The sequence below is a fragment of the Polypterus senegalus genome, chromosome 6 (assembly GCF_016835505.1).
Source record: "Polypterus senegalus isolate Bchr_013 chromosome 6, ASM1683550v1, whole genome shotgun sequence".
NCBI classification, from domain to species: Eukaryota; Metazoa; Chordata; class Cladistia; order Polypteriformes; family Polypteridae; genus Polypterus; species Polypterus senegalus.
This window is the reverse complement of record NC_053159.1, coordinates 163,555,363-163,580,370: the sequence shown is the minus strand read 5'-3', so window position 1 is coordinate 163,580,370 and position 25,008 is coordinate 163,555,363. Positions and strand designations below refer to the sequence as shown.

Genomic DNA, 25,008 nt, shown 5'->3' with positions numbered 1-25,008 from the left:
CGTAAGGATAGTCTACATCTAAAATGGCTGGATGGAAAAATACCGAACTCGAAACTTGAGCCTTAAGCTGTGTAAGAGAAAGAGACACTCCACAGGAACCCTCGAGTAGCGTAATTCTGCAATTAATTCTGAATTCTTCTCATCAATTGCTATTGTAATGACCTATTTTATGATCAGAAAGACCAGCATCAAAGAGATAAATAATTAAGTACTTAAATGTTATAGAATAGTTTGCATAACTTGGCTCCTAGAGCGCATAGCCTACTGGCGCTCACGTCCAAAATTTTGTTTCTTTCTTTCTTAATGCCACACTCCACATATTTATTAATACCCAGCAGTTAATGTGAAGAACTGAAACACCAAAGGACTTGTGCTGTCATGGCTAAAGCATTGGGCTTTAAAGCAAAGGGTTATTCTCTAATTGCCCACTCTGACTCGCTCTGTGACCCAGAATAATTTGCTTGACTTGTCTATGTTTGATTTTCATAATAGTTGCCTTTCACTGTGCTGCTAACTACATTATGTACTGTTTAGTTTTGAGTAACTAAGGTATTTCCCCATCTATATTTTCAGTTTTCAAATAATATAGCATAACTTCTGTAAGACCATATTCTTAAAAATTAGCAGCTTGTGTTTGGAATACATGCAAACCTTTTGCTTTTAAGATTAAGTGTACAGAATTAGGCCATTGTTGTAGAGCTGTGTAAGTGTGGCTCTTTCTTTGTCGACATTCAAAGCGTATTCTCCTGTTATTACCCTGTGTAGCCTTTAAAACTGCAAATAATTACTTAAAACACTGTAAAAATGATACTGTGTATTGTATGCACATTATACATATATACACACATACGAAATATAATCAAATAGAATAAAAACCGTTCTGTTCTAGCTTTTCTATTATAAAGACCATTTTTTCTCTTTATGGGTCAGCCTCTTTCCACAACTGTACATGAATCCATTTATAAATAAGGCTAGAATTTATCTGTCCTCTGTACCACAAGCCATTCCTAATTGTTTTTTTTTTCTAGGATCTGGGACACTGATGGTAATTTGTGAAGGTAAATGAAAGCAGTAGGGTCCAAGTATCACCAGGCAACCAAGTAGATAGACTACTGAGTTCAGCTCATGCTTCAAGAGACTGACTTGCGCAAACAATATGTGTGCTTCAGCTAATCATTACCCCATATGGGCGCCAAAACAATAAGAACATTTTGAGTTACCACTGTGCTTGCTGAGGAAGAGCCCCAACATAATTCTTACTCAAAAAGGTGGGGTTTAACTGTAGTGGCCCAAGTGCTGTAAATACAGACAAACACACAAGCAGAGAAAGGCTAGCTAACAGCTCTCTGACTCGGAATGGGGTCAAGGCATTTTGAATAATGTGTTTCCTATAACCCTGCACCTTCCATTAGCTGAAAAGACATTGTGTCCGCAGTCTGATTACTGCTGATCCATGCTGATGACTCTGTTGCAGGATTATCTCTGTTAGCATCAACCATCTGTTACAGTCTAGAATAATAAGAAATCAAGTAAGACGCAGGGCGCTGGTTTCACTCTTGTACCACACTGCAGAATCACACTGTACAATCTGAAGAACCACTTAATCCCTGACACTTCAAAAATTGAAAATTGTATCCCTTATTGCAAAATTCCAGTTCTTTATTTTATATGATGCTTTTTACAATATTTTTAATTCAGAGTTGTTGCACAAATTTTGAGCTTACCAAATTGTTGTGTGCTAAAAGAAGCAAGAGAGCAGTGGGAAGTCTCCTGTCGGACAGGCATCTGTAGAAGCCAAGGGGGTGGGGGAAGATAAAATACTTTATTTCCTGACCAACCTTTATTCTAGAACCTTTATTCTATATGTGTACCTTTTCATGACATGTTTGTTCTAAATGGCTAACTTATGCATTTTTATAGTATATGAGGTGATTGTACTAGTGCACATAGTACTATGAAAGTCAAAGTCTAAAATAAAAAGTATTTTAGGGGCCACTACCAGTGTATAACACTTGGCGTAACAGTTTGTCTTGTCATCTATATTAGCGGGGTGCACAAGCACTTATGATTGTCTGCAAAAGAAGGATGAGAAATTGGATAAAAAGTATGTATGTGTACCTGCTTCTGTGTGTTTATGTAATGAGAATATTATGTGTATGTGTATTTACGCTAAAGTCTCATATTCACTGGATTTACATTTCAATGCCACCTGCAAAATCTGAAATCTTGGTTAAATATGCATTGTTTAAATGTTTTTCACGTAAACAAATCCAACTTGTGTTCAGTATATATAAGAGATAAATGACATCTTTATGGATGTAAATCTTTTTTACACAAGATTAATTAACAGATACATTTTAAATGATAATTATTTTAATTAGCTTATAAGTTTACATTCATGTATACACTTTACAAAATAAAAAAGAGTCAAAAATGCAACTAATGCTCATATATAACATTTAAATGAACAGAAAAAAAAATGTACCACCCAAGGTTAAGGTCTTGCTGTGGGTGATTTTCTGTTCCTGTAGATGAAGGATCGGTCATGGCTGGGATTTTTGGTTGTGGGGTTGGCATATTTTTACATTGCAGAAACGTTGTGATAGGAAGTTCTCTTTCCTTTAATTCACTGAACAAAGGTTTGTAAGGAGATTATTCTCCTTAAATTTCATTGCTTGTATGAAGTTTTCATCGTATTCAAAGGCGATGTCTGCAAGGTGTTTGGCATTGTGCAACGCCTTGGCTAGTTTTCCAACCTGAGCTTTTTTGTTGCTTTTTGTCATGGAGCTGGGTGGAGGCTAAAGAAGTAACATCAGCTGCCTCCCGCAATTACATATTATTTTGATTTGATAAACTTTGTTAATCCCAGAAGGGAACCTGTCAGCCATTTTTATATCCAGAGAGATAAAGGAAAGTAGTACCTGATTAGGTTTAATCACCTTTGTATCATTTGTGATTGTAATTTGTGTAAACTTGGAGCTTCCAAAGCACAGAGGTTTAAATACTTACACAAATACAAACTTTTTAAGTTGTTCTTCTTTAGTTAAATATCTACAGAAAATGGTTTATTTAGACTTTGGAAATGTACATTTCTGTCTATCTGACAAAAAAAGACTTATCATTTGAGGTGTGCCCAGTATTGGAATGTATTTTGTAACGTGTGTAATAATATAAAATGCAGTGCTTTTTTATTCCTATTGATCTCATTGTAAACCTTAGCTCTGCTGCTCAAAATCCTAAGGAAATACCAAATAATTACATCAACAGAAAAGCTGAAACCATTACTGCATATAGGAAGAATCAAACAGAAAGAAATGAATATATCTGTATAGTAGAAGATGATTTCTGTCCATCTGACAATTACACCTGATTGGGTGTGTTTGGCGTTAACGTATGCAATACTCCATTTATTGTTTGTAACATTAAAAAGAATTGGACTTTTAACTTTATGATATACACTGCTAAGGAATATATGCATGATAAATATACATTTGTGAAATCTAAAGTGTTATCCATCAGCAGCTGAGAGATAAAAGGACATACAAATGAAAAACTTCCTTATAGACATACACACACGCTGCACTTAAAGATTAGTGGATTTTGTGGCTGGCTTTCTGTTCCATGGTCTATTTTTTACCCACCGCTCATGCTATGATTGTGATGTCTTTCAGTACTGAACTGCCTTTCAGAAGACAAATGAGGATGGGATCCTGGTGAAGAGAATGCAGCTAGAGAAACAAGTGACTTCTGAGCCTCGCAAAAGTAATGTGTTTTTTTTATTATTATTATTATCTTTAGATGGTCTTGTGTTCTACTGTATGTCGAGTAATTCTTTGCAAGAAAAAAAACCTGTGAACATTGCAATAAAAAGATAAAGGGATGTTCACTTTTCATAACATTTTCTGTCAGCTGTCAAGTCTCATAAAAAAAAATTAAAAAAGATGCAAAATATCTATATGTGTATTTTCTGAACAGGCTTTTTCCATTATAGGGCATGGGGATCTGAAGCCTAATCTAGCAGTATCAGGTAGGCTGGATGGAATGCTAGTGTGTCACAGGGCTTCCTCTTACACACACTCACGTAGGGCCAGTTTGAGTGTTGGGATGCAATGAGTATCTGAACACAAACCTCATGAAAACTCTTAAGAATATACAAAGTCTGCAACAATGATGCTAAGGCTAGGTTTTTATAAGGAGCATCTCTAACCACCATACCACCGTGCCACCATGCAGACTCAAAGGAAACAAAAATGCAGCTAAGATGAAACTTGGAAAATGAAAAGCAATAACGTAAGAAACCTGCCTACACACTAAAGATGATTACTACTAGCTATAAAGTGGGCCCAGAATATGCAGTAAAGTTGAAATTAAGGGATATTTTTGCTTAGAAGAAAAAACAATGAAAACACCCACACTGTAAATAGTCTTTAGGCAAAGTAGTAAATTGAGCTTTATAGGTTATCAGTGTTTGATTTGCAAATACTCATGCATCTGCTAACTTTCCTACAGGTGTACCTTTTTATGTTTGTACTTTTATTAAACATGTACTAAATTGTAAGGGGGAATTCCTGAGAAAGATTAGACAAATTATGACTATTGCGATCTCTGCTGAAAGAAAAAAATGAAGAGGAGAGTAGTATTATCATCCGAAATAGCAGAATACATTCTGGACAAGCATGCTGAAAGAACATGAAAGACACAGCCTGGCGCTCATACTTATTGTGTGTGGCTCTTAGGAATAATATGTGCTAATGTTAAAATATGCAGCAAATATTAATGGTCATGCGTGATATCAAATTATGATGCAAGTCTGTCTGTGATTTCTAGAGGTTAATATGAATATGTGTAAAATCTAAAACAACTCTTTTCAGAAGACCTAATTTAGAGAATCATATTTTTGTTGAAATGCTACCCTTGAAGTGCTTCTGCTTGACAGCGTGTATATAATCATTTGAAAATCCGCTCCCTGGTGCACAAGCCTGTTTTAAAGGCAATAGAAAAACATTTAGGTACTTCTTGGCAGAAGGTAAATTTTAATTAATTTCCTGAAGTATGCAATTGAAAATAGAATGGGTATGAGAATGGCTTGTGACATTTTAAAGAGGTGTCAAGCAAATATTTTGTCACTGGTACTGTCATTGAGATCTGGGTGATGCTTTAAGAGTTGTCAGAGAGTTACTAACATTTAAAAATACGTTTAAATTGATTTTTTTTTTACAATGCCAAGAACAGTTTGAGGGCTTTTTCGATATTAATGTTTTTGGGCAACAATATACATATGTATAGGTACATTTATCTGATTTTCATAATGAATCCAGTCTTTATTCCATTCTACCATTTACTGAATCTACTTCATGCAATTTAAGGGCATCAGGAACCAAAGTAGAACTGGGCATAAAGCAGCAATTAACCTGCACGGGGTGACATTGCTGGGCACACACATTTCAAGTGCAATACTTGTAAATTTAATACAGTTTAGTTTTGCTGCGCATCAAAAAAACAGAGAAATAAAGCTTTAGAGTAAAGATCAGCACAACAGTTGTTAAAATCATATTGGACATTTGGATAAAAGGAAATTACCTATGGAGAACTGCAACCTAAGGAAGGTGGAAATAAAGTAGTATGTTTGATGGCATTTACATGTTTTCTACTTAATTATATGGTCATTTCCTGCTGTTCTGGGTTCTTTCTACAAGAAGTGTGTGTGTGTTTTTGGATGCATAACATAGTGTAATATTTTTGAACCAGCTAAATCCAGGTAAGGGGTAGGGAAGTGGAACTTATCCATGCAGTGTTAGGTACAAGGCAGGAAGAAACCTTGGACTAGAGGACAGTAAGTTGCAAGGCCCCACTTGTGTACACATACACTGTCACGCAGAATCTTTGGAATGTTGTAGAAAAACCCCATACAGGATGGGACAGCAACCATACATAAGATGCCAATCCAGGGTCAAACACACAGGAGTGCCAATCACTGTGCGACCTTGGCACTCTTCATTTGCATAGTGTGTTCACAATGATCTTACTGTTTGTTGATATTATAAATTGAGGAAATATCCATAACATAAGTAAGCAGCAGAAGTGTGATCAATTGTTCTTGTCCATTTGTCAAGGTGGATACTTCAGATACATTTCCTACAGCAATAGTGCTTTATGTAATCATTCTTCAATTATTATGATATTCTGAATTATAACAGTCATAGTCAGGCTTTCAACAACATTATGTCCGTAAAGCAACAACCCCCAAAGAGCTGCTGAAAACAAGATGAGTGACAAGGTACAGCTTGCTTCATGTTTATAAGGATGACGAGAAGGCAGGTATGGGTCCTGATATGCCTGTTGTTGCAGTTGCAGAAGGAATCAGGCCTTCACACTAGATATATCCAGAAGTGATAGCTCCTAGCCTGGTCAGTAGTAAGCCAAAATGTAATGCTGACAGTGACAACTACTTGCATTCACCCAACAAAAGAAAATTAGAGGCTAATGTGTCATTTGTGTCTACAGCTCAAACATCACCACCAACTAGTTCTGAGACCAAACTGAAGCACTGCATCAAACATTAGATGGACAATGCTTCTGAAGTGAAGAATTTGTGGAAATGGTTATTTAAGCTAGGGATGGATGTGAAATAAATGAAAGAGGGTATGAATGGTACTAAGCTTGATATGAAAAACAAAGTGAAACCTTTTAGTAAAATTAAAAACAAAACAGTAAAGTAAATTCAGTTGGTGCTCTGCTCAACAACATGAAGTATACAGTATGCTGAGATCTCACATTAAATGGTTTTAATAGATGACGGCAGAAAAAAGAGTGACCTCCTTCATAAATGAATGCACTCTGAAGATAGAACAAGATGAAGAAACATTAGAATTGCTGCAATTCCTGAAGGGGTGGAATTCAAAAATCCAATTGAATTCATGTCAGAGTTCTTCATTAAATTCCTGGGAGATCTTGTTAAGCAACAGCCAGAGAAGTGGAAATTTTAGTTTGCATAGCTATTGTCATAATATCAGACCCCGAATGGTGCTATAAAATGTTACTGGAGAAACTAAATGAATATACTGTGGGTATTAAAAATAATAAACCCCTCCAACCCCCCAAAATATTCACATGTTGTTGCCTGAAATGAAGTCACACACAACAAATATTTCTCCAGTTGTCTTTACTCTATGCAAGTTATAACAGCCATGTGTATGATAGCAATTATTCAGGAAGAAATAACAAAATATAAACCCAGAATCACTGAGATGGTTAAAGGATCACCCCCTGTGTCAGTACTTTGTGGAAGCCCCTTTTGCTTTGATGACAGCCATGAGTCTTTTGGGATTCTTCTCTACCAACTTTGCACATCTAGACTTGTAATATTTGCCAACTCATCTTTACAGAACTGCTCAAGCTCAGTCAAATTGGACAATGACCGTTGTGAATTGCAGTCTTCATGTCATTCCACAGATTTCCAGTCTGGTTTAAGTCTGGGCTCTGACTAGGCCACACAAGGATGTTCACCTTTTTCTCCTTTAGACACCGTGTGGTCAATTTTGCTGTGTGCTTCGGGTCATTGTCATGTTGGAAGGTGAACCTTCTTCCCATTGACAACTTTCTGGCAGAGGGCAGCAGGTTTTCCTCAAGAATTTGACGCTATTTTGCCCCATCCATTTTTCCTTCTATCTTGACAAGTACCCCAGTCTCTGCTGCAGAAAAACACCCCCAACAACAGGATGCTTCCACCTCCATGCTTCATTGTAGGTTTGTGGTGTTTTGGATAGTAAACTGTATTGGCTTTCCACCAAATATACTGTTTGGCATCGTAGCCACATAGTTTAATTTTGGTCTTATCTGACCATAATACCTTTTTATATTTGACCTCAGTATCTTCAAGGTTTGTTTTGGCAAAGCTCAGTTGAGACTTAATGCGGCTTGAGGAGTGAGGAGTGGCTTTTTTCTTGCAACCTCTCCATACATGCCACATTTGTGGAGCATTTGTGATATTGTTGTCGCCTGTGCACAATGACTACTCTTTGCCAAAAATTCCTGTAACTGCTTCAGAGTTGCCATAGGTCTCTTGATAGCCTGTCTGACAAGTTTCCATCTCGTTCTTCAGTCCAGTTTGGAGGGATGGCCTGATCCAGGAAGGGTCCTAGTAGTATCAAACACTTTCCACTTTTTGATTATGGAATCATGCCTGCTGTGAGATACTGTAACTTGGCTGGTCTAACAAGTTACTGTACATCTTGCACATTTTGAATGTTGCAGTTGCCATGTGAAATTAAAAATGGTGAGATGCTTATTTTTGAGAGATATTTAGATGCTTGCTGTTCAACATATGTAAATTACTTTTGTGAAAATGAACTTTTATTTAAAATAAGGTTAATATAAAAAAAAAGAACTACTACATCCTCTAGGCATCCTCTTGCTTCAGATGGCCATTATCCTCTATTTACATGTGTTACCAAGGAATTTGCCCATAATTGGTGCCATAGTCCTGAAGACGGATTCAGAGATAACTCATTGGTGGTGTCTATCTCTAGACAGCCTTCTATGAGTTAAATTGAATTTAGCAGTCAGATTTGTTAATACACAAGAATGATGCTCATAACTCAGTTTTAAAGATTAACAGTACTTAACATTTAATGAACACAGAGAAATAATTTAAATATATAAGTATTTCCCTCAATGGGTGCAGGTTTTAGCTTCAAATAATTTCTTAATTTAGTATAAATTTTATATATGTTTATATATGTTTGTTAGGCTTCATTTTTTTAAGTTAACTCACTTGTTATGATTCATAACCCTTAACAGATGCAATTAGATTTGAATTGTTTCCTATTTTTATAATCAGCCACTAGTTACTTATGAGATGAAAAAGGAACCACTAGCTCTCCAGTTAACATGATTACATTTCAAACTATGCATATGCAGTATTAAGTATTTGTATTAATAAAAAGTTAAGATATAAATAAAAGGGATGGGCCAAGAAATACAAATCTTTTCTTTTCCACAAAACATAGGGATAACGCTCTCACGAAACAAGAGTTTACAGTGTGACTAAAAATTTTCTTGTAAGAATGAAGAACTAACAAGTCATATAATTAAATAGAAAGTATCATTATCAGCAAGGACTTCATTCTGTTTAAGAAAATGGTTGGAACATAAACCTTCAGGCATGCCGGCCCCCAGGACTGCAGAAGAGGACCCTTGCCATAAGGCTTTATATGCATTGGACAGTAATGAACTTCATGCCTAATTAATGATTTCCTAGATAAAGGAAGAATCCCACAGCTCAATGTACTGTCAACCATTAATATTCTCTGTAATCCAAAATGTTACAAATTACTTACTAAGCGGGAAAGCAGCAGATCCACTTGACTGTCCTTTGAAGTTTTATAAAAGTTATCTGTTAACTCCCTTACTGTACAATACACTTAAGGAAGATAGAGAAAGCACAGTAACATATTACCAAAAATACTACCTTAGGCGTCAATCATGGTTTTCCCAAAGAAGAATAAAAACTTCTTATAAATGTACATCCTACAGACCAATTTTTCTACTGAACAACAATATCAAGATCCTGACAAAAGTTTTAGTAAAAGCAATAGAGAAAGTGCTAACCACTGTAATATCGTGAAATTAAACTGTATTCATTAGTTAGATATTTATTAAATCTTGGGGGACTGGTTATTATGATCTCTACACCTGCAGTGTCTGAGCTTGTGGATGTCTAGCTGTCCCTGCCTGCATAAAAGGGATTTGATATTTCCGGAAGGAGATATCTGTTCAATAAGATACACAAATTTGGCTTTGAACCCAAGATATATACATGATATACGTTATTACATTCCAACTTATCCATCTGAGTTGAGATAAACAATGTAAATCTGGACTATTTTACTTTAGAATGTGTAACTAGACAGACTTGTTTCTTATCCTCAGTGCTTTTCAGAATCTCCATTGAACCCCTGGCAAACAGTTTCTGTGAAAATCCAGAGATTAGGGGGATTACAAGGGAGGAACTGAGCAAAATGTATCTTCATCCACTAATGACATGGTGCTCTATGTTACTGATCAATACTTGTCACAAGTATTCAGTTTACTTGGGTAATTCTATAGGAACTCTGGGTTCAGAAATACCTTGAATGAGAGTGTGCAGTTCTCTGTGAATAGTCTTGAATGTCAGGATAAATACAGTAGATTACATCTCTCTGTTTGTGTCAGAACAACTTAAATGTCTTGGAGTTACAAAACACTTAGTGATCTATTTCAAATTAGCAAGGATAAATAATATTGTTAAAATGAATATACTGTATCCTAGTTCTTATATCTTTTTCAAAATATCTCTGTATAGTTTAACAAAACATTCTTTAAGAAATTCATACAGTTTTTCTCCAGTTTATTTGCAATGCAAAAGGGCCACATATAAAAATATTTTGCAAAAGCCTAAAATAGAGAGTGCTTCATTTTTAATTTTTTTCATCTTCCTCTTCACAGTACCCCATAGATTCTCTATATAGTTTAGGTCAGGCGAGTTTGCTGGCCAATCAAGCACAGTGATACCATGGTCATTAAACCAGGCATTGGTACTTTTGGCAGTGTAGGCAGGTGCCAAGTCCTGCTGGAAAATGAAATCAGCATCTCCATAAAGCGTATCAGCAGAGGGAAGCATTAAGTGCTCTAAAATTTCCTGGTAGATGGCTACACTGACTTTGGACTTGATAAAACACAGTGGTCCAACACCAGCAGATGACATGGCTCCCCAAATCATCACTGACTGTGGAAACTTCACACTGGACCTCAAGCAACTTGGATTCTGTGCCTCTCCACTCTTCCTCCAGACTCTGGGACCTTGAATTCTAAATGAAATTCAAAATTTTATTTCATCTGAAAAGAGGACTTTGGACCACTGTATTTTATCAAGTCCAAAGTCAGTGCAGCCATCTACCAAGAAATATTAAAGCACTTCATGCTTCCCTCTGCTGACATTCTTTATGGAGATGCTGATTTCATTTTCCAGCAGGACTTGGCACCTGCCCACACTGTGAAAAGTACCAATACCTGGTTTAATGATCATGGTATTACTGTACTTGATTGGCCAGCAAACTTGCCTGACCTAAACCCCATAGAGAATCTATCAAAAAGGAGATGAGACACACCAGAGCCAGCAATGCAGAAGAGCTGAAGGTTGCTTCCATAACACCTCAGCAATGCCACAAGCTGATTGCATCTATGCCACTCTGCATTAATGCAGCAATTCATGCAAAAGGAGCCCCGACCAAGTATTGAGTGCGTACATGGACATGGTTTTCAGTAGGCCAACATTTCTGTATTAAAAATCTTTTTTTTTTATTGGTCTTATGTAATATTCAAATTTTTTCAGATACTGAATTTTGAGTTTTCATTACCTGTAGGACATAATCAGCAAAATAAAAAGAAATAAACACTTGAAATATATCACTCTGTGTAATGGATCTATATAATATATGAGTTTTACTCCTTGAATTGAATTACTGAAATAAATTAACTTTTCAATGATATTCTAATTTATTGAGATGCACCTGCATATGCAAGTTAGAAACATTCTTAAAAAAAGGTGCCAAACTTTGCTAATCTCTACACAACAGCAATGGCTGAAACTATGACAGGGATTTGAACATTGTCACCAGAGATGATAGGCTTATATACAGTGTAAGAGTGCTTTAGGTTATCCCTGAGAATGGGACCTTTTCAGTTATACACTCAAATAATGAACGGAAAGTCATCCATCAACAAGATACACACTTCATCAGTTTGTGCAAAACAAGATGTGTGCCGTGTAAAAATCATACACGACCTGCACCTGTTTGGACTTTGACTGTCCATAATGCATTCAGGACAAATTTAATCATACTGAGAAAAAACAGGTTTTTAAATTAGTTTTTAGTTAATGTTGCTCCATGCCCGAAAGCATTATTCACAGTAACAGACAACACTCCATTTGCTGTCTTTTTGTCATATCTTATTTAAAAAAACTCCAAGCTCCATAACGAAGTAGGAATACATGATGTCTTACTTTATTAAAATTTGAAGAGGTCAAATTTTCTTTGAGAGAATTTTTAGAATTTGGCAATTTATTAACATTGTATTAAGATTAACACTCAGGCCTTGGTTGATGCCTCAGCATATAGAACATAAGAAATCTGACAGATGAGAAGAGATCATTCAGTCCATCAAGTTTGTTTAAGAGGAACTGTTTTATATAGGAAGTTTTGCTCACATAACTTTCTACTAAAAAACAAATAAAAGTCAAAATTCACAAAGTCAGAATTCTGGGACTCCTTCCCATGTACAGCCAAGAACGCTGTTGCAAGAATATGGCGATGTCCACAAGAAAAATTGAATGGTGTCACGGCATAACAGTAAAAATAAGCAACTTTCTCTGGAAGACTTGGATCACTCAGTAAATGTCAAAAAAGAATTTCTTGGGTATTTAAACTACATAATTTATAAATTGACCTAATATTTCAAGGAGGTGCTAGAAAAATGTAATAAAGAAACCAATCACAACATATATTTTGACAAAGATCAATAAATGGTGCACAGGAAGGACAACTTTAGTTATTTGTGCATTTTAGACATTTGCAGGAGCCCACAGTTCCTTCCCGTTGTGGTCAGTCTGGCCCTCCATCCTGCACAGCAGTGTAGCCATGCCACCCAAACTAAAAGCATGTCTTATGAGTGTGAGAGGGACCAAAGCATTGAAAACACATCAATTCCAAACAGAAGGCCCCTCAGACTTGGAGCTGTACGAGCTGACAACCTGCCAAGATGGCACAAAGTTGAAAATTCTTTTAACCAAAGTGTTTCCTATTTTTGCAAAAAATCATCAATTACATTGCTGTACATCTGTGTTTCTTCAATGCCTATGGTACTGTTTACATTAGCACAGCTAACTGACACAATTGAAAATGCAAATGACACATCATTACTGGTGTTATATTTTTATGGGTAATGTTGGCCTTGAATTTATATTTTACCTTCGTTCATTGCTACAAATGAGCTAAGTGCATACTGTATGTCACATTCGTTTTGAATATTGTTCTTGAACTCTAATCAAACCCTGAAAACCTTCTGCCACACAGCCATACTTTTTTGATAAGCAATAATACTTTAGGGCTTATTTAATACAACTAATGCTTCTCCATGATCATAGCTTAAATATGGTGTTCCTTTATAAAGGCATTATGTTCTTACGGTAGGTTTTGGATTGCAGTTCCGCCTTTTAACTCCCCTTCTTTGCCTCTGTACACAAAAGCTGCCCGCTGTTTCTGTTTCTCCCTGGCTTGTTTCGTTTGTGTTTTGAGTAAACACGAAATCGGCAGGCCTGTGTCAAGGGGGACCCCCTCCCCCGCCTCTGCCCTAAATGCTACCTTCAGCAACAAAAAACGGTTTTCTGCGTAAAGAAGATGTCACACAATGGAAATCAAAGAAGCAGCCACCAGAATTCGCCCACTACCACTTTAATATCGTAGAACATGCCTGTGTTTCACATCCATCAATAGGTAGCATTTTTAAAGGGAATCTGATGCTTTTATTATGCTGTGCGTACCCAGGCTGCACATAATTTGTGTCTCATCAGTGTAGCTTCTGCTGAGGAGCTGTTACTTGATATTCAGTGGATAGCTTTGTTTCAGAGAGATTTAATCACCAATTCTGTTACTGCAGCACAGCAAACCCACTAGGGAGATTTAGAAATTGTTTATGTGTAATGATACAATAACAAGGTTTGACTGCAAAATAGAATCTGTTACTATAAGTTAAATGTCACATTTTAGACATGGTGACTTTGTGTTAGGATGAACATCCCCCCCAAAAAAAGAAAAAAAATGGTTTCATGTTTTTAATTGTGCCAGCCTTTTCCAGTGCTTTCTTAATAATGGCTGTGGTTCTGAATTGTTTTTAAGGGCTTTTAAGAATCTGAAAGCACCCTGGCAGAAAAAAAGAAAATAATAAAGGAAAATCACTGCTCACCTAAGAAAAACAGTCCCTTTAAACAAGACGTCCTTCAGTGAAAATCACTTTCAGTCATCAACATTGACTAGCATTGATTTGCAGCTGGTAGGAAAATAAACTTCATTTTCTTATGTTTTTAGATATGGAGACTGGAGAGCGGTTGGCATCACCATCCTCAGCCACCTCTTGTGCACCCTCTACACCCACTGTGTCAGCGGCCTCTAAGGGAAACATTTCCACTGGGGCAACAACACCGAATTCCACACTTAGCACCTGTGGTAAGAAAACAATCTCCCATGCTGCTGAATTTTGCCTGTGTTTGCCTTAAATTCTTTGTATATATTCAGATGATACTAAACGGCACTTGAAGAGGGCACCATAAGTGAGGGAAGTAAAATAGAGCTTCTTAGCATGGATGCTTCTGCAGCTCCGTAGCTCACGTTTTTCTTTCTTTCAGCTCGGTGCTTAATTACTTTGTAGAACCCTTGAGCAAAGCACAGTTCTGTATGGTTAAACCGTTGAATAATTTTTTGTCATGAGAAACGAATGACAGAATTTCTGTAGATTGTAAATAAGTTTCTCCCGTTGAATCAAAAGATATTATTTAAATGCATGTACCAGGGAACAGACAAGAGTCTCATCCTCAGCTCAATATCCCCTACACATGCTGTGTACTTTGTAAATTAATGGCCTAGTAGCAGAGGATTTGCTCAGGGAGGCCAGCAATTAGATTGGCATTAATAATAAAAAAGCAAAAATGAATAAAAAAAAGTATGATGTCTCAGTGCAAAATAAAGCAGGATCTGGTCAGAACTCCAGAAAACAGAAAAGGAGAATGTACTTGGATTGCTTACCAAAATAAAATGCCATGAAAGATTTCAGCTACACAGTTCCCTAAAAATGGAAGCTTACTGATAATACTTGCAAATTGCAGATTCTCTCTTTTTTTCTTTGTCTTCTAATCCAGACTTGTCTAGGCCTAAACATTTTATATCAAATAATAAAAAACACCCTAGAGGAGGAGAATTAAGGGCAGCTGAAACAGGAATAAAATATTTTTAGGAATATGGTTTAAGGCTTAGGAAGTGGGACAGAAACATGAAGAATTTGCAGCACAGAACTACAATTCTGGACAACATTCATCTCTTTCGAAGGCATACTTGACAACCTTTGGCTTCTGTTTAGCCCTCTTGATTTCACGTTTCTGCTAGGCTGAACAAAAAGTGCACACTTGCTTACTTTCTCTGATTTTTAGAATTTTCATTGAAACTGAAATCATTATGCAGTGGATGTGTTTGATTAAGTCTGACAAATTATCTCAGCCATTTCAAACTGCCCGTATTTAAACCATGACTAACTGAAGTGAAATTTCTTTTTGTAAAGTTTTATTTATTTTGCACTGCCATTTCTAAGAGAAGGATTCATTGTATTAAAGCATTTTGTTTAGAGAACTTATTGTGATTAACCAGCAACTATAAGATTTTGCATAGATAAGCATGTCATAAAGATGTCACATAAGAGGTTTATTTAATAGACAGTAGTACCTTAGTAAGCTACTCTAGGTATTGCTTCAGGTTTCATTTCGTGTGAGTTAGTATTTTATCTGCTTCACACCAAATCATATACTCTGAATTACTGTTGTTTTAACTGCATTCTATGAAAGGCTAAATTAATCCTCATGTACAAATTTAACTGGATACAGAGAGTTTTTCAACTAAAATATGACTTCCTTTTGCTCAGAAGCATACTGTTGCTGCACCATGCTGTTTCTGGAAGCAGAGTTGGCCATGCTGTTGGATGGCATGCTTAGCTGCTGGCTTCAAGGATTGCTTTAGATCTACAGTATAAAATGTGTGTGTGTGCGCATGCAGACATAATCAAAAATGGGTGCATGCCCAATCTAAGCAGGTTTGACTGAAGTATCAGGGTTAGTGCCAGACTTGGTAGTTGCAGAATCCCTGAAACAGCTGAACTTGTCGTATTTTCATGCAGCATGCTGTCCAGAGTTAACAGACACTGATGTGATTTTAAAATAAATAAACAAACAAATAGAGAGAAAGAAAGAAAGAAAAAGAAAGAGAGAAAAAAGAAACAAAAACAGTGAAAATTTTCTCAACAAAAAATCCATGTTAATGAGAGAAGTTAAAAGAGAATGGCTAGACTCATTTTAATTCTTTATATAACTGGATATTTTACCTTAATGTCAAAATTGATTTTCAAATAGTTAATAGATTATAATAGATAACCAATTAATAACCCATTTAGATGATGTTTATCATTTGAAGATGTACCCCAGCAGCCCCGCACAGATAGCTGTTCATACATACAATTTAATTCTTTCAGTTTCTACCCCACAGCCTCATAACAAAAAGTGACAATCTGGATGAAGACTGACCACTACACTGACAGGTTTTTTAAGGATATACACCACCTAATATCCCAGTGATAATGGCAAGAAAACAGCAATTAACAAATAAAATGACATTGTTACCCTTAGAAATGTAGGCCTTTCATTTAGAGAAATTGCAAAAAAAAAAAAAAATCAAAGTGTAGGTGAGTCCAGTGGTGTCCTACACAATCCAAAGGAAACTGGAAGAAAATATGAGAGGAAGTGATCTGGCAGACCCAAAGTCACAACCCAATCAGAAGGGTCACCAGCTTGCGTGATCACAAATGTATCACAGCACAACATAACAGTGCTGGTCGAAAAAAGCAAGTGTCAGTTTCTACTGTGAAGAGGAGACTTTGTGCTGCAGCTTTGACAGGGCGAGAGGCAGTAAGAAAGCCATTCCTTGAAGGACAAAAAAGGGCCCTGAAACACCAGCTATGGACTACTGCAGACTGGAAGAAAGTCATATGGACTAATGAATCAAACTTTGAAATCTTCAGTTCATCACGCATGGTGTTTGTATGCTGTTGAGTTGGTGAAAGGATGGTTCCTCAGTGTGTGACACCAACTGTCAAACATGAAGGAGGAAGTGTGGTGGTCTGGGGCTCTTCTGCTGGAGGCAGAGTTGATGACTTGCACAGAAGTGACTGGCATTTTGAATCAAAAAGGTTATCACAGTTTGGCTGTTATATTAACAGAAAGTGGCTACTTTGAATGAAAAATCTGAATACAATTTTGCACACTTAATGATGCCTAGACTTATTTTTTTTATTTGCCATTGTTTGTTTGTTCTTTGCCAGTGTAATATTGTCCAAGTAGTACTTCAGAGGGTGTAGTAACACAGTCTCTTCCAATTCTGTTTTAAGACAGACAGAGGGTTTTTAAGTAATCAACAGAAGATGGACACCTGCACAAATTGTTTGCTCCAACTTGCAAAGCTTCATTTACTTTAATTGCTGTAGAAAATCTGTAGGTTGTAACCTGTTAGTTGTTCCCTGATGAAGGCCCATTTGTAATTTTATAATATTTCATTTTTTCTGTTTTTGATAAACTAAACTTTAAATTTAAACCTCTGGCAGTTTACTGCTTACTTTTTCACTATTTTAGGTCATTCATTGCATTTCAACTGATTAAATTTGTAGAAAAACTGGAAAAACTGAGGTGTTCTAAAACTTTTGACCAGTAGTGTAGAAAGTCCTCCAGAAAATCCTGATTAAAACTGCTACCTTTATACTCATTCATTGGTCAAACTCATGATGGCCTCTACAACCGTATCATCAACAACATTTATTATGTAGCACTTTTTCATACCAACAATGTTACTCAGAGTGCTTTACATGACGTCAAAGAGAAAGTTACAAGAAAAGAAAAAACAAAGAGGATTAGGCAAGAATATTAATAAATAACAAAGAAAATGTAAAAAAGTAAATGCATATGATCTTATAAAACAAAGATATATAATTAGTAGAAGTGTAGCATCCTTATAGACAATATTGTAATGAAAGTCTGTAAATATGAGTGTGTTGATAAGGTGAGATGGCTGGGAGGCCACAAAAAAAATCTCTGGTTAAGTTACAGAAATAAAAAACAAAATCTGCAGGGGCTACCCTGACTCATAAACAAGACCCAGGGGAACTTGAACTCTTCCACTTGGGGCAGCTGCTCACCCCATGCCTGATAACAGCAAGTCCCACTGTCCAGACTTTTCCACTGTTCTAATTCTCATCTCAGCTGCATCAGATTCAGAGGTGAACCATTTCAGTACTCATGGCAGACCACGGACTTACGAGGCCAAGAGGGTAACTTAATCTGCAAAGAGCAGAAGTGTAAAACATTAGATTTCAAAACTGGGCACTCTTCAGTCTCCTGCTGCACCTGTCCATGAGAATTATTTATGGAGCATAGACAGGATGCACATTTGGCCAAGTCTAATGTCCACACTGGATAAGCCTTGACGTAAGGTCAGAATCCATAAAAAAAAAACAAATAACTCTTGCTATGCAAATATGGGCACAAGATGACAAAGTGCATGGCCATGATCTTCTTCCAAATCTACAAAGCACAGGACTGCCCAATTCCCATGATCATTCTTCTTCAAGGAAGAAGAGCTGATCTACATACAGTACATTCATGCACCATTTCTGAAATCATTGGTTTTCACCTTTGCACTGCGGATTCTCTCTATATTTTCCAGACTGAAGCTTGAAGCCATCAAGGTCCTATTTGAGCTGCTGCACCCCACGTACCCTCAGTTCACACCTGTTCTGTCTGGTAGACAGCTTATCTAATTTATGATCAGAACTACCAGTTTTCGTAACAGTACTTACCCGCAACCTTAACTTAATTTCTATCCATCCATTATCCAACCTGCTATATCCTAACCACAGGGTCATGGGAGTCTGCCGGAGCCAATCCCAGCCAACACAGGGCGCAAGGCAGGAAACAAACCCCGGGCAGGGCGGCAGTCCACCGTAGCTGAACTTAATTTCTTGTCTCTAAGTGTCTTCTACAATCATTTGATGAATATGCAAAAGTGTTTTTTTTTTTTGTTTTTTTGTAATTAAATTTGCTGTTTGGGGGGCTATTGGGAAGTGATGAAATCTGTTGTCTTCATGTAATAATCTTTATTTTACATGAGCTTTTCTAAATGAAATTCCATGCAACTCTCTTTTTCCATTTTTACAAGGTAATAATAATAATAATTAGGCATTCTGAGAAAAATGGTGTAATTTATTCTGTCACCTTTATAGATTTTCCCCCTTCTCTTAAGGGTGGATTGTTTTTTGGGTTAGTTCAGAAAACGAGATGCAGGGGTCTATCTTGGCTACCCTGCTGTTCACACAAATCTCACTAATCCATAGACTATGATGATACGACATTGTTTAAATGTTAATACCTCAGTAAGCGTTCCAAACTCCCAATTTCCAAAGGTAACTATGAAAATATTGTTTTTACTCAAATTCATAGAAGAGTGGAATTTTGATATTCAGTATTTCCTGATGTCACACAGTTTATGAAGCTGCTTAGATTTAATTCATAGTCGATGTTAATATGTTGCTGTGCAATAATTTTATACAAAAAATTAAAATGTTTCTTGGTTTAGGTAATTACCAAATCTTTTGTGCTGTATAATTTTAGATTGCATTATTTCATGAAATGATTTTGGCAAAACCATTCAATAAATGTCCTACAGAGAATAAAATTGTATGCAAGGGAAATCAGGACCTGCAGTAAATCCAATACAGATCTTCCAACTGTGATAAGAAAAGCAGTGAAAGACATTTGTCCAAATTTTGATTTTGTGGTCAATCTGCTTTACACCCCAAGGTTTGTGCTGCATGGCCAATACTGTATTCTCTTACACACATAAATATGATTGCAAAATAATGAAATATGGATGAGGGCTGCACAATTGGAAATCTCTTAAGAGCAGATTTCACACAAATGTTAGTATGTTTTTCTTCATAAAAATAAAAATGGACACATGGAATACATTTCCTAGTAGAGAGTAGGGCTTTAAGAATCTCCAAATCTCATCTTGATGTTATTTAGAACAGTCTTGGTGAACAGGATGGACAAACTTGTTGGACTGAATGACTCATTCTCATTACATCTGTCCTAATGTTCAAATATGCAATTAGTGTTGCCAAGTTGGGCATATTTAAGAATTTTTATAGAAAGCAGAGTTACTTTCATCACCTCACCCACACACCTAAAGTGATTTAGAAGCCAAACATGTTGTTAAGTCAAGCTATAACAAATGTAACAGTGATTGTCCATCCATCCATCCATCCTCTCCACTTATCCGAGGTCGGGTCGCGGGGGCAGCAGCTTAAGCAGAGAGGCCCAGACTTCCCTCTCCCCGGCCACTTCTTCTAGCTCTTCCGGGAGAATCCCAAGGTGTTCCCAGACCAGCCAGGGGACATAGTACCTCCAGCATGTCCTTGGTCTTCCCTGGGGCCTCCTCCTAGTTGGACGTGCCCGGAACACCTCACCAGGGAGGCGTCCAGGAGGCATCCTGATCAGATGCCCGAGCCACCTCATCTGACTCCTCTCGATGCGGAGGAGTAGCGGCTCTACTCTGAACCCCTCCCGGATGACTGAGCTTCTCACCCTATCTTTAAGGGAAAGCCCAGACACCCTGCGGAGGAAACTCATTTCAGCCACTTGTATTCGCAATCTCGTTCTTTCGGTCACTAACCGTGATTGTTTAAAAAAAAAAAAAATTTAAATGTTCTTCCAGCTTTATGATAAAGTATGTTGTAAATGACCACAGTGTAAATAGTTTGCTTATTTGGTTATATTATTATTGAGAAGTCAATCAAAATGACACCTTTTATTGGCTAACTAAAAAGATTACAATATATAAGCTTTCGAGGCAACTCAGGCCCCTTCTTCAACAGAAGATGGCAGACTGAAGTGCCTACAACAACCTCCTCCAGAAACAAATATACAGTACAGTATGGCAATTTAGCAGACAAATGATATGGTGTTGTAAATCAGCCACCTATCTGGAGACACTTACGAGGTCCTCTGCTCCTTCTTGACCATTCAGTGCTGCTGGTGAACGGCATCTGGTAATGACACCTCTGGGTGCATCAAGGCTAAATCCAGACTGACTTTGCATGTAGCTCCTAGCTGAGGGATGAACTGCCCATCTCCATTTGAACTTCTGGCTTCATTTCATGTGTTTAAGAAGTGTTGGAAGACTCTTGTTGGGTGAATTTCTGTCTTAACTGTTAGGCTTTTGTAACCTAAGAATTGTAACTTGCTTGTGTTTTGTTCTGAGCTTTTAACTTGTGATGATCAAAATGTCCCCCTGTCCTGTAACACTTGGTCCCAAGCACTTCCCCAGACTGATGCTTACTGGATTACATTCAACCTCTTCTGTAAAGCGTCTGATGAGTAAATAAATGTAAATGTAAATCACTGCAAAAGACTTAAAGTAGCTGTAGAGTTTTTTTTTTTTCTGAGAAAAGAATCCTGTTCTTTGTTCTATATACCATATAAGGTGTTTGTTTTATTTCATTTTTAGTAAGACATCTAGAAAAAAGTGTCCACCCTTCCCACAGATGTAAAGATTTTTAACTTGAGTTACTTTTTCATTAGTCTGCATGCTGAAAGATTTGTGTGGCTTTGTGTGTTTAGAAGTAAATTAGAGCTAACAATATAAGTTTTTTTAGAGCCATACTGTATATTAATCTAGAATGCAGTATATACATTGTAACTCTGACAGAGTTAAACATGCTAAGATTTGCACTGGGTGTGACGAGGATGGACAGGATTAGAAATTAGAGCTCAAGTTGGACGGTTGGGAGACAAAGTCAGAGAAAGACAAGATGGTGTTGGTTTGGACATGTGCAGAGGAGAGATGCTGGGTATATTGGGAGAAGGATGTTAAGGATATAGCTGCCAGGTGAGAGATAAAGAGTAAGGCCTAAGAGGAGGGTTATGGATGTGCTGAGAGACGACATGCAGGTGATGGGCGTAACAAAACAAGGACAGAAAGATATGGAAGAAGATGATCTGCTGTGGCAACCCCTAACGGGAGTAGCTGAAAGAAGAAGAAGAAGTATATACCTTATATTTTTTGTTCAGAATCTATCCATTTCCTGAATCCTTTTGTCATTTACTGTGCAAGGTCATGACTGCAGCTTCGGGTCTAAGTTAAGAACTAGCGCCACACACGCACAGACGCGCGCACACACACACACAAACAAGGTCGGTTAAACTAGCATTCCTAGAGGTAGCCCACAAATAATGCACCTCATAACAGCACATGCCCTAAGTCTGCTGCCTCAATTTCAGACTCATGCCTTGTAAATTGAGTTTCAAATGATGATAATGTAGTTTTAGTTTAGTGAATATCTAATAGATTCCATTTAATGAAGCATTTGATTGGGTTGAGACAATGTTTAAAATATATAATTTACTTAATAAGCTGTAACATAACTAGTTTTTGAAAGTTAAGGAGATGATTGGTTTTTGAAAATTCTGGAGATGATCATTCAGTAATTATTTTAGTCAAAAATAACCACAATTCCAGAAATATTAGTTTCAATGAATTGATAGCAAACCATATCAAAGAAAGCACAGCTGTCATTATTTTAGCAGAAACAAGCATATTAAAGTGTAACAATGTGCTTTTTGTTCCAGGGTTTTTTAAATGTTGAATCAGAAATGCTTAAATAGGTTTATAGATTTGTTGCTTACATCAACCACCATCATTTTAGTTGCCTATCAATATGATTTAATTTGAGCATATAAGAAGAAGAAATCCTTCAAAGGCTGGATGAAGATTCTATCTGGTTGATATAAAAAAAAGAAACACTTGAAACTGCTTCAATCAAGAATGCATTTAGAAAAAAGCAAAAGGTAATAAGTGCCTTTTGGATCCGTCAGAAAAAAAATTAAAGTGTAATGATAACACATATAATGCAATATTCCTTTTCGTGTATGCTTCATTTTGTGTCCTTCTTTGCTCTCCTTAAAAGTCTGATTTAATTACACTGTGGTTTGAAGTACATTAATATTAAAAAGGCATTTGCAGATGTCGTTCCTTGTTACTTGGACACCAGTGCTATAGAAACGGATGCTGGCCTTTTGGGTAATACTTTCAGTCATTTATCTCTGTATCGGCTGGTAGAATTTCAAAAGCTTGGCTCTAAATATTCTGCTTTTATAATGAGATTCCAAGTGTAGATTTTCCATTTTGTAAGTTAGAAGGTATGTGGCTAGCATCATGAAGCCATTTTTTGTTTCCCTAAAGATCAGTCGGGTTTCCGCTGATTAGCTTGTGTTTTTTTTTTTTATTTCATTTAAACATTTGTCCTTGGCTACCTGTTAAAGAGTCAAATTAGCAGATTAATTGGAGAATGAAGAGTCTCGTTCACAAAACAGATCTGTCTCTCTGTGGTCTGTCACAAAAAAGGTGAATCCACACCATTCAGGCATTTTTATTGTTAAGTTCTTCATTTTCAGAATTCAATGAATGCATACACTGCTTTGTAAAGACTGAGTTGTTTTCATTAATTTTTTTTCTTATTAGGTAATAACATGTTCCTTTATTCTTGTATATCATAAAGGATGTGAAATGTTTCTTTTTCCTTTTTTATTTTTTTGCAAATGAAGATGGTTTATAAAACAGAACTGATTTCAGTGTGCCCTTTCAGGTCTGATGTAAACATGACACATCCTTCTTTTGTTCTCAGTTTTTATTTGTGTATTCATGTATTGTTTTTTTTCCCCTACCCTTTATGTATTTAAGGACATTTATTTAGAACATCTGGGGATCAGCCTTTCAATCTGTCCACTGTATCAAGTGCCTTCCCAATGGTCAATCACCCAGCCTTCGGACTGTACACTACAAGCTCAGGACGTTCTGAATTTGGAGGCCTGGGAACGCTTGGTGCATCTACAGCTTTGGCAGCACACTCTCAGCTTGGACCATTTCCTGGTAAAGAGGAAACCTTTTAAAGTAACATTTTTTTTTTTGTTTATGTAGGTTTTTTTTTGTAATGATTGTTAACACTCCTCCTTTGTAAAAATAACTCAGTTGGCTGAAGCATATTACAGACAGATGATAATATTCACTTATTTGTTCTTCACATTAGTACTTTCATATACTGTATCCATATTTGATAAAAAATGAACAAATTGTAACACTTTTATGTTGCTGTGTAGAGTTAAGGCTTTCAGTTTTAAACCACATAGATGTATAAGTAGACACAGCACACCTCCAGAGGACGTTGGGGTCTTTTGAAGTGTGCAGCAAGCTGCTGGAAATGTTCTATCAGTCTGTAAGTAGCAAGGGTGCTGGTCTACACTGTGCTCTTCCAGGGAAGCAACTTGAGCTCAAAAGAAGTACAATGTCTGCACAAACGTATCAGGGAAGCCTGCTCCATCACAGGTGAATCCCAGACACACTGGAAGCTGTTGTGGAAAAGAAGATGGTGGCAAAATTGTATACTATTATGAAAAATCCCCTCCAGGAGGCGTTCTCTTGGAGCTCTTTTAGCCATTGGCTCATTCCACTTCGGTTTGCTAAGAACTGCCTGTTGGGGGCTTTTCTGCCCAGTGCTATCAGGCATTTCAATGCTTTCACCATTAATCCCAAGGGGAAATTCACATACTCCAGCAGCAGCATACTGATAAAGAACAATATTAAATTAAACGAGTGATAAAAATGAAGGTATAACAGACGGACAATAATTTTGTATAATATTAAAGTTTACCCCCCTGAGTGGAATTGAAGAGTCGCATAGTGTGGGGGAGGAACGATCTCCTCAGTCTGTCAGTGGAGCAGGACGGTGACAGCAGTCTGTCGCTGAAGCTGCTCCTCTGTCTGGAGATGATACTGTTTAGTGGATGCAGTGGATTCTCCATGATTGACAAGAGCCTGCTCAGCGCCCGTTGCTCTGCCACGGATGTCAAACTGTCCAGCTCCATGCCTACAATAGAGCCTGCCTTCCTCACCAGTTTGTCCAGGCGTGAGGCGTCCCTCTTCTTAATGCTGCCTCCCCAGCACAGCACTGCATAGAAGAGGGCGCTCGCCACAACCGTCTGATAGAACATCTGCAGCATCTTATTGCAGATGTTGAAGGAAGCCAGCTTTTTAAGGAAGTATAGTCAGCTCT

General features: G+C 37.1%; 1 protein-coding gene across 10 annotated transcripts in view; it reads left to right on the top strand.

Annotated features, from left to right (window-relative positions):
- Positions 1–25,008, top strand: part of LOC120531761 (bromodomain adjacent to zinc finger domain protein 2B-like) — a 268,155-nt gene that overhangs the window by 124,786 nt on the left and 118,361 nt on the right. For all 10 annotated transcript variants that reach the window (XM_039757469.1, XM_039757463.1, XM_039757464.1 and 7 more), the window contains exons 3-5: positions 3,672–3,762; positions 14,124–14,261; positions 23,640–23,828. In XM_039757469.1, coding sequence (XP_039613403.1) covers positions 3,723–3,762; positions 14,124–14,261; positions 23,640–23,828 — 367 coding nt within the window. In that variant the 5' untranslated portion in view covers positions 3,672–3,722. The remainder of the gene's footprint in view (positions 1–3,671; positions 3,763–14,123; positions 14,262–23,639; positions 23,829–25,008) is intronic.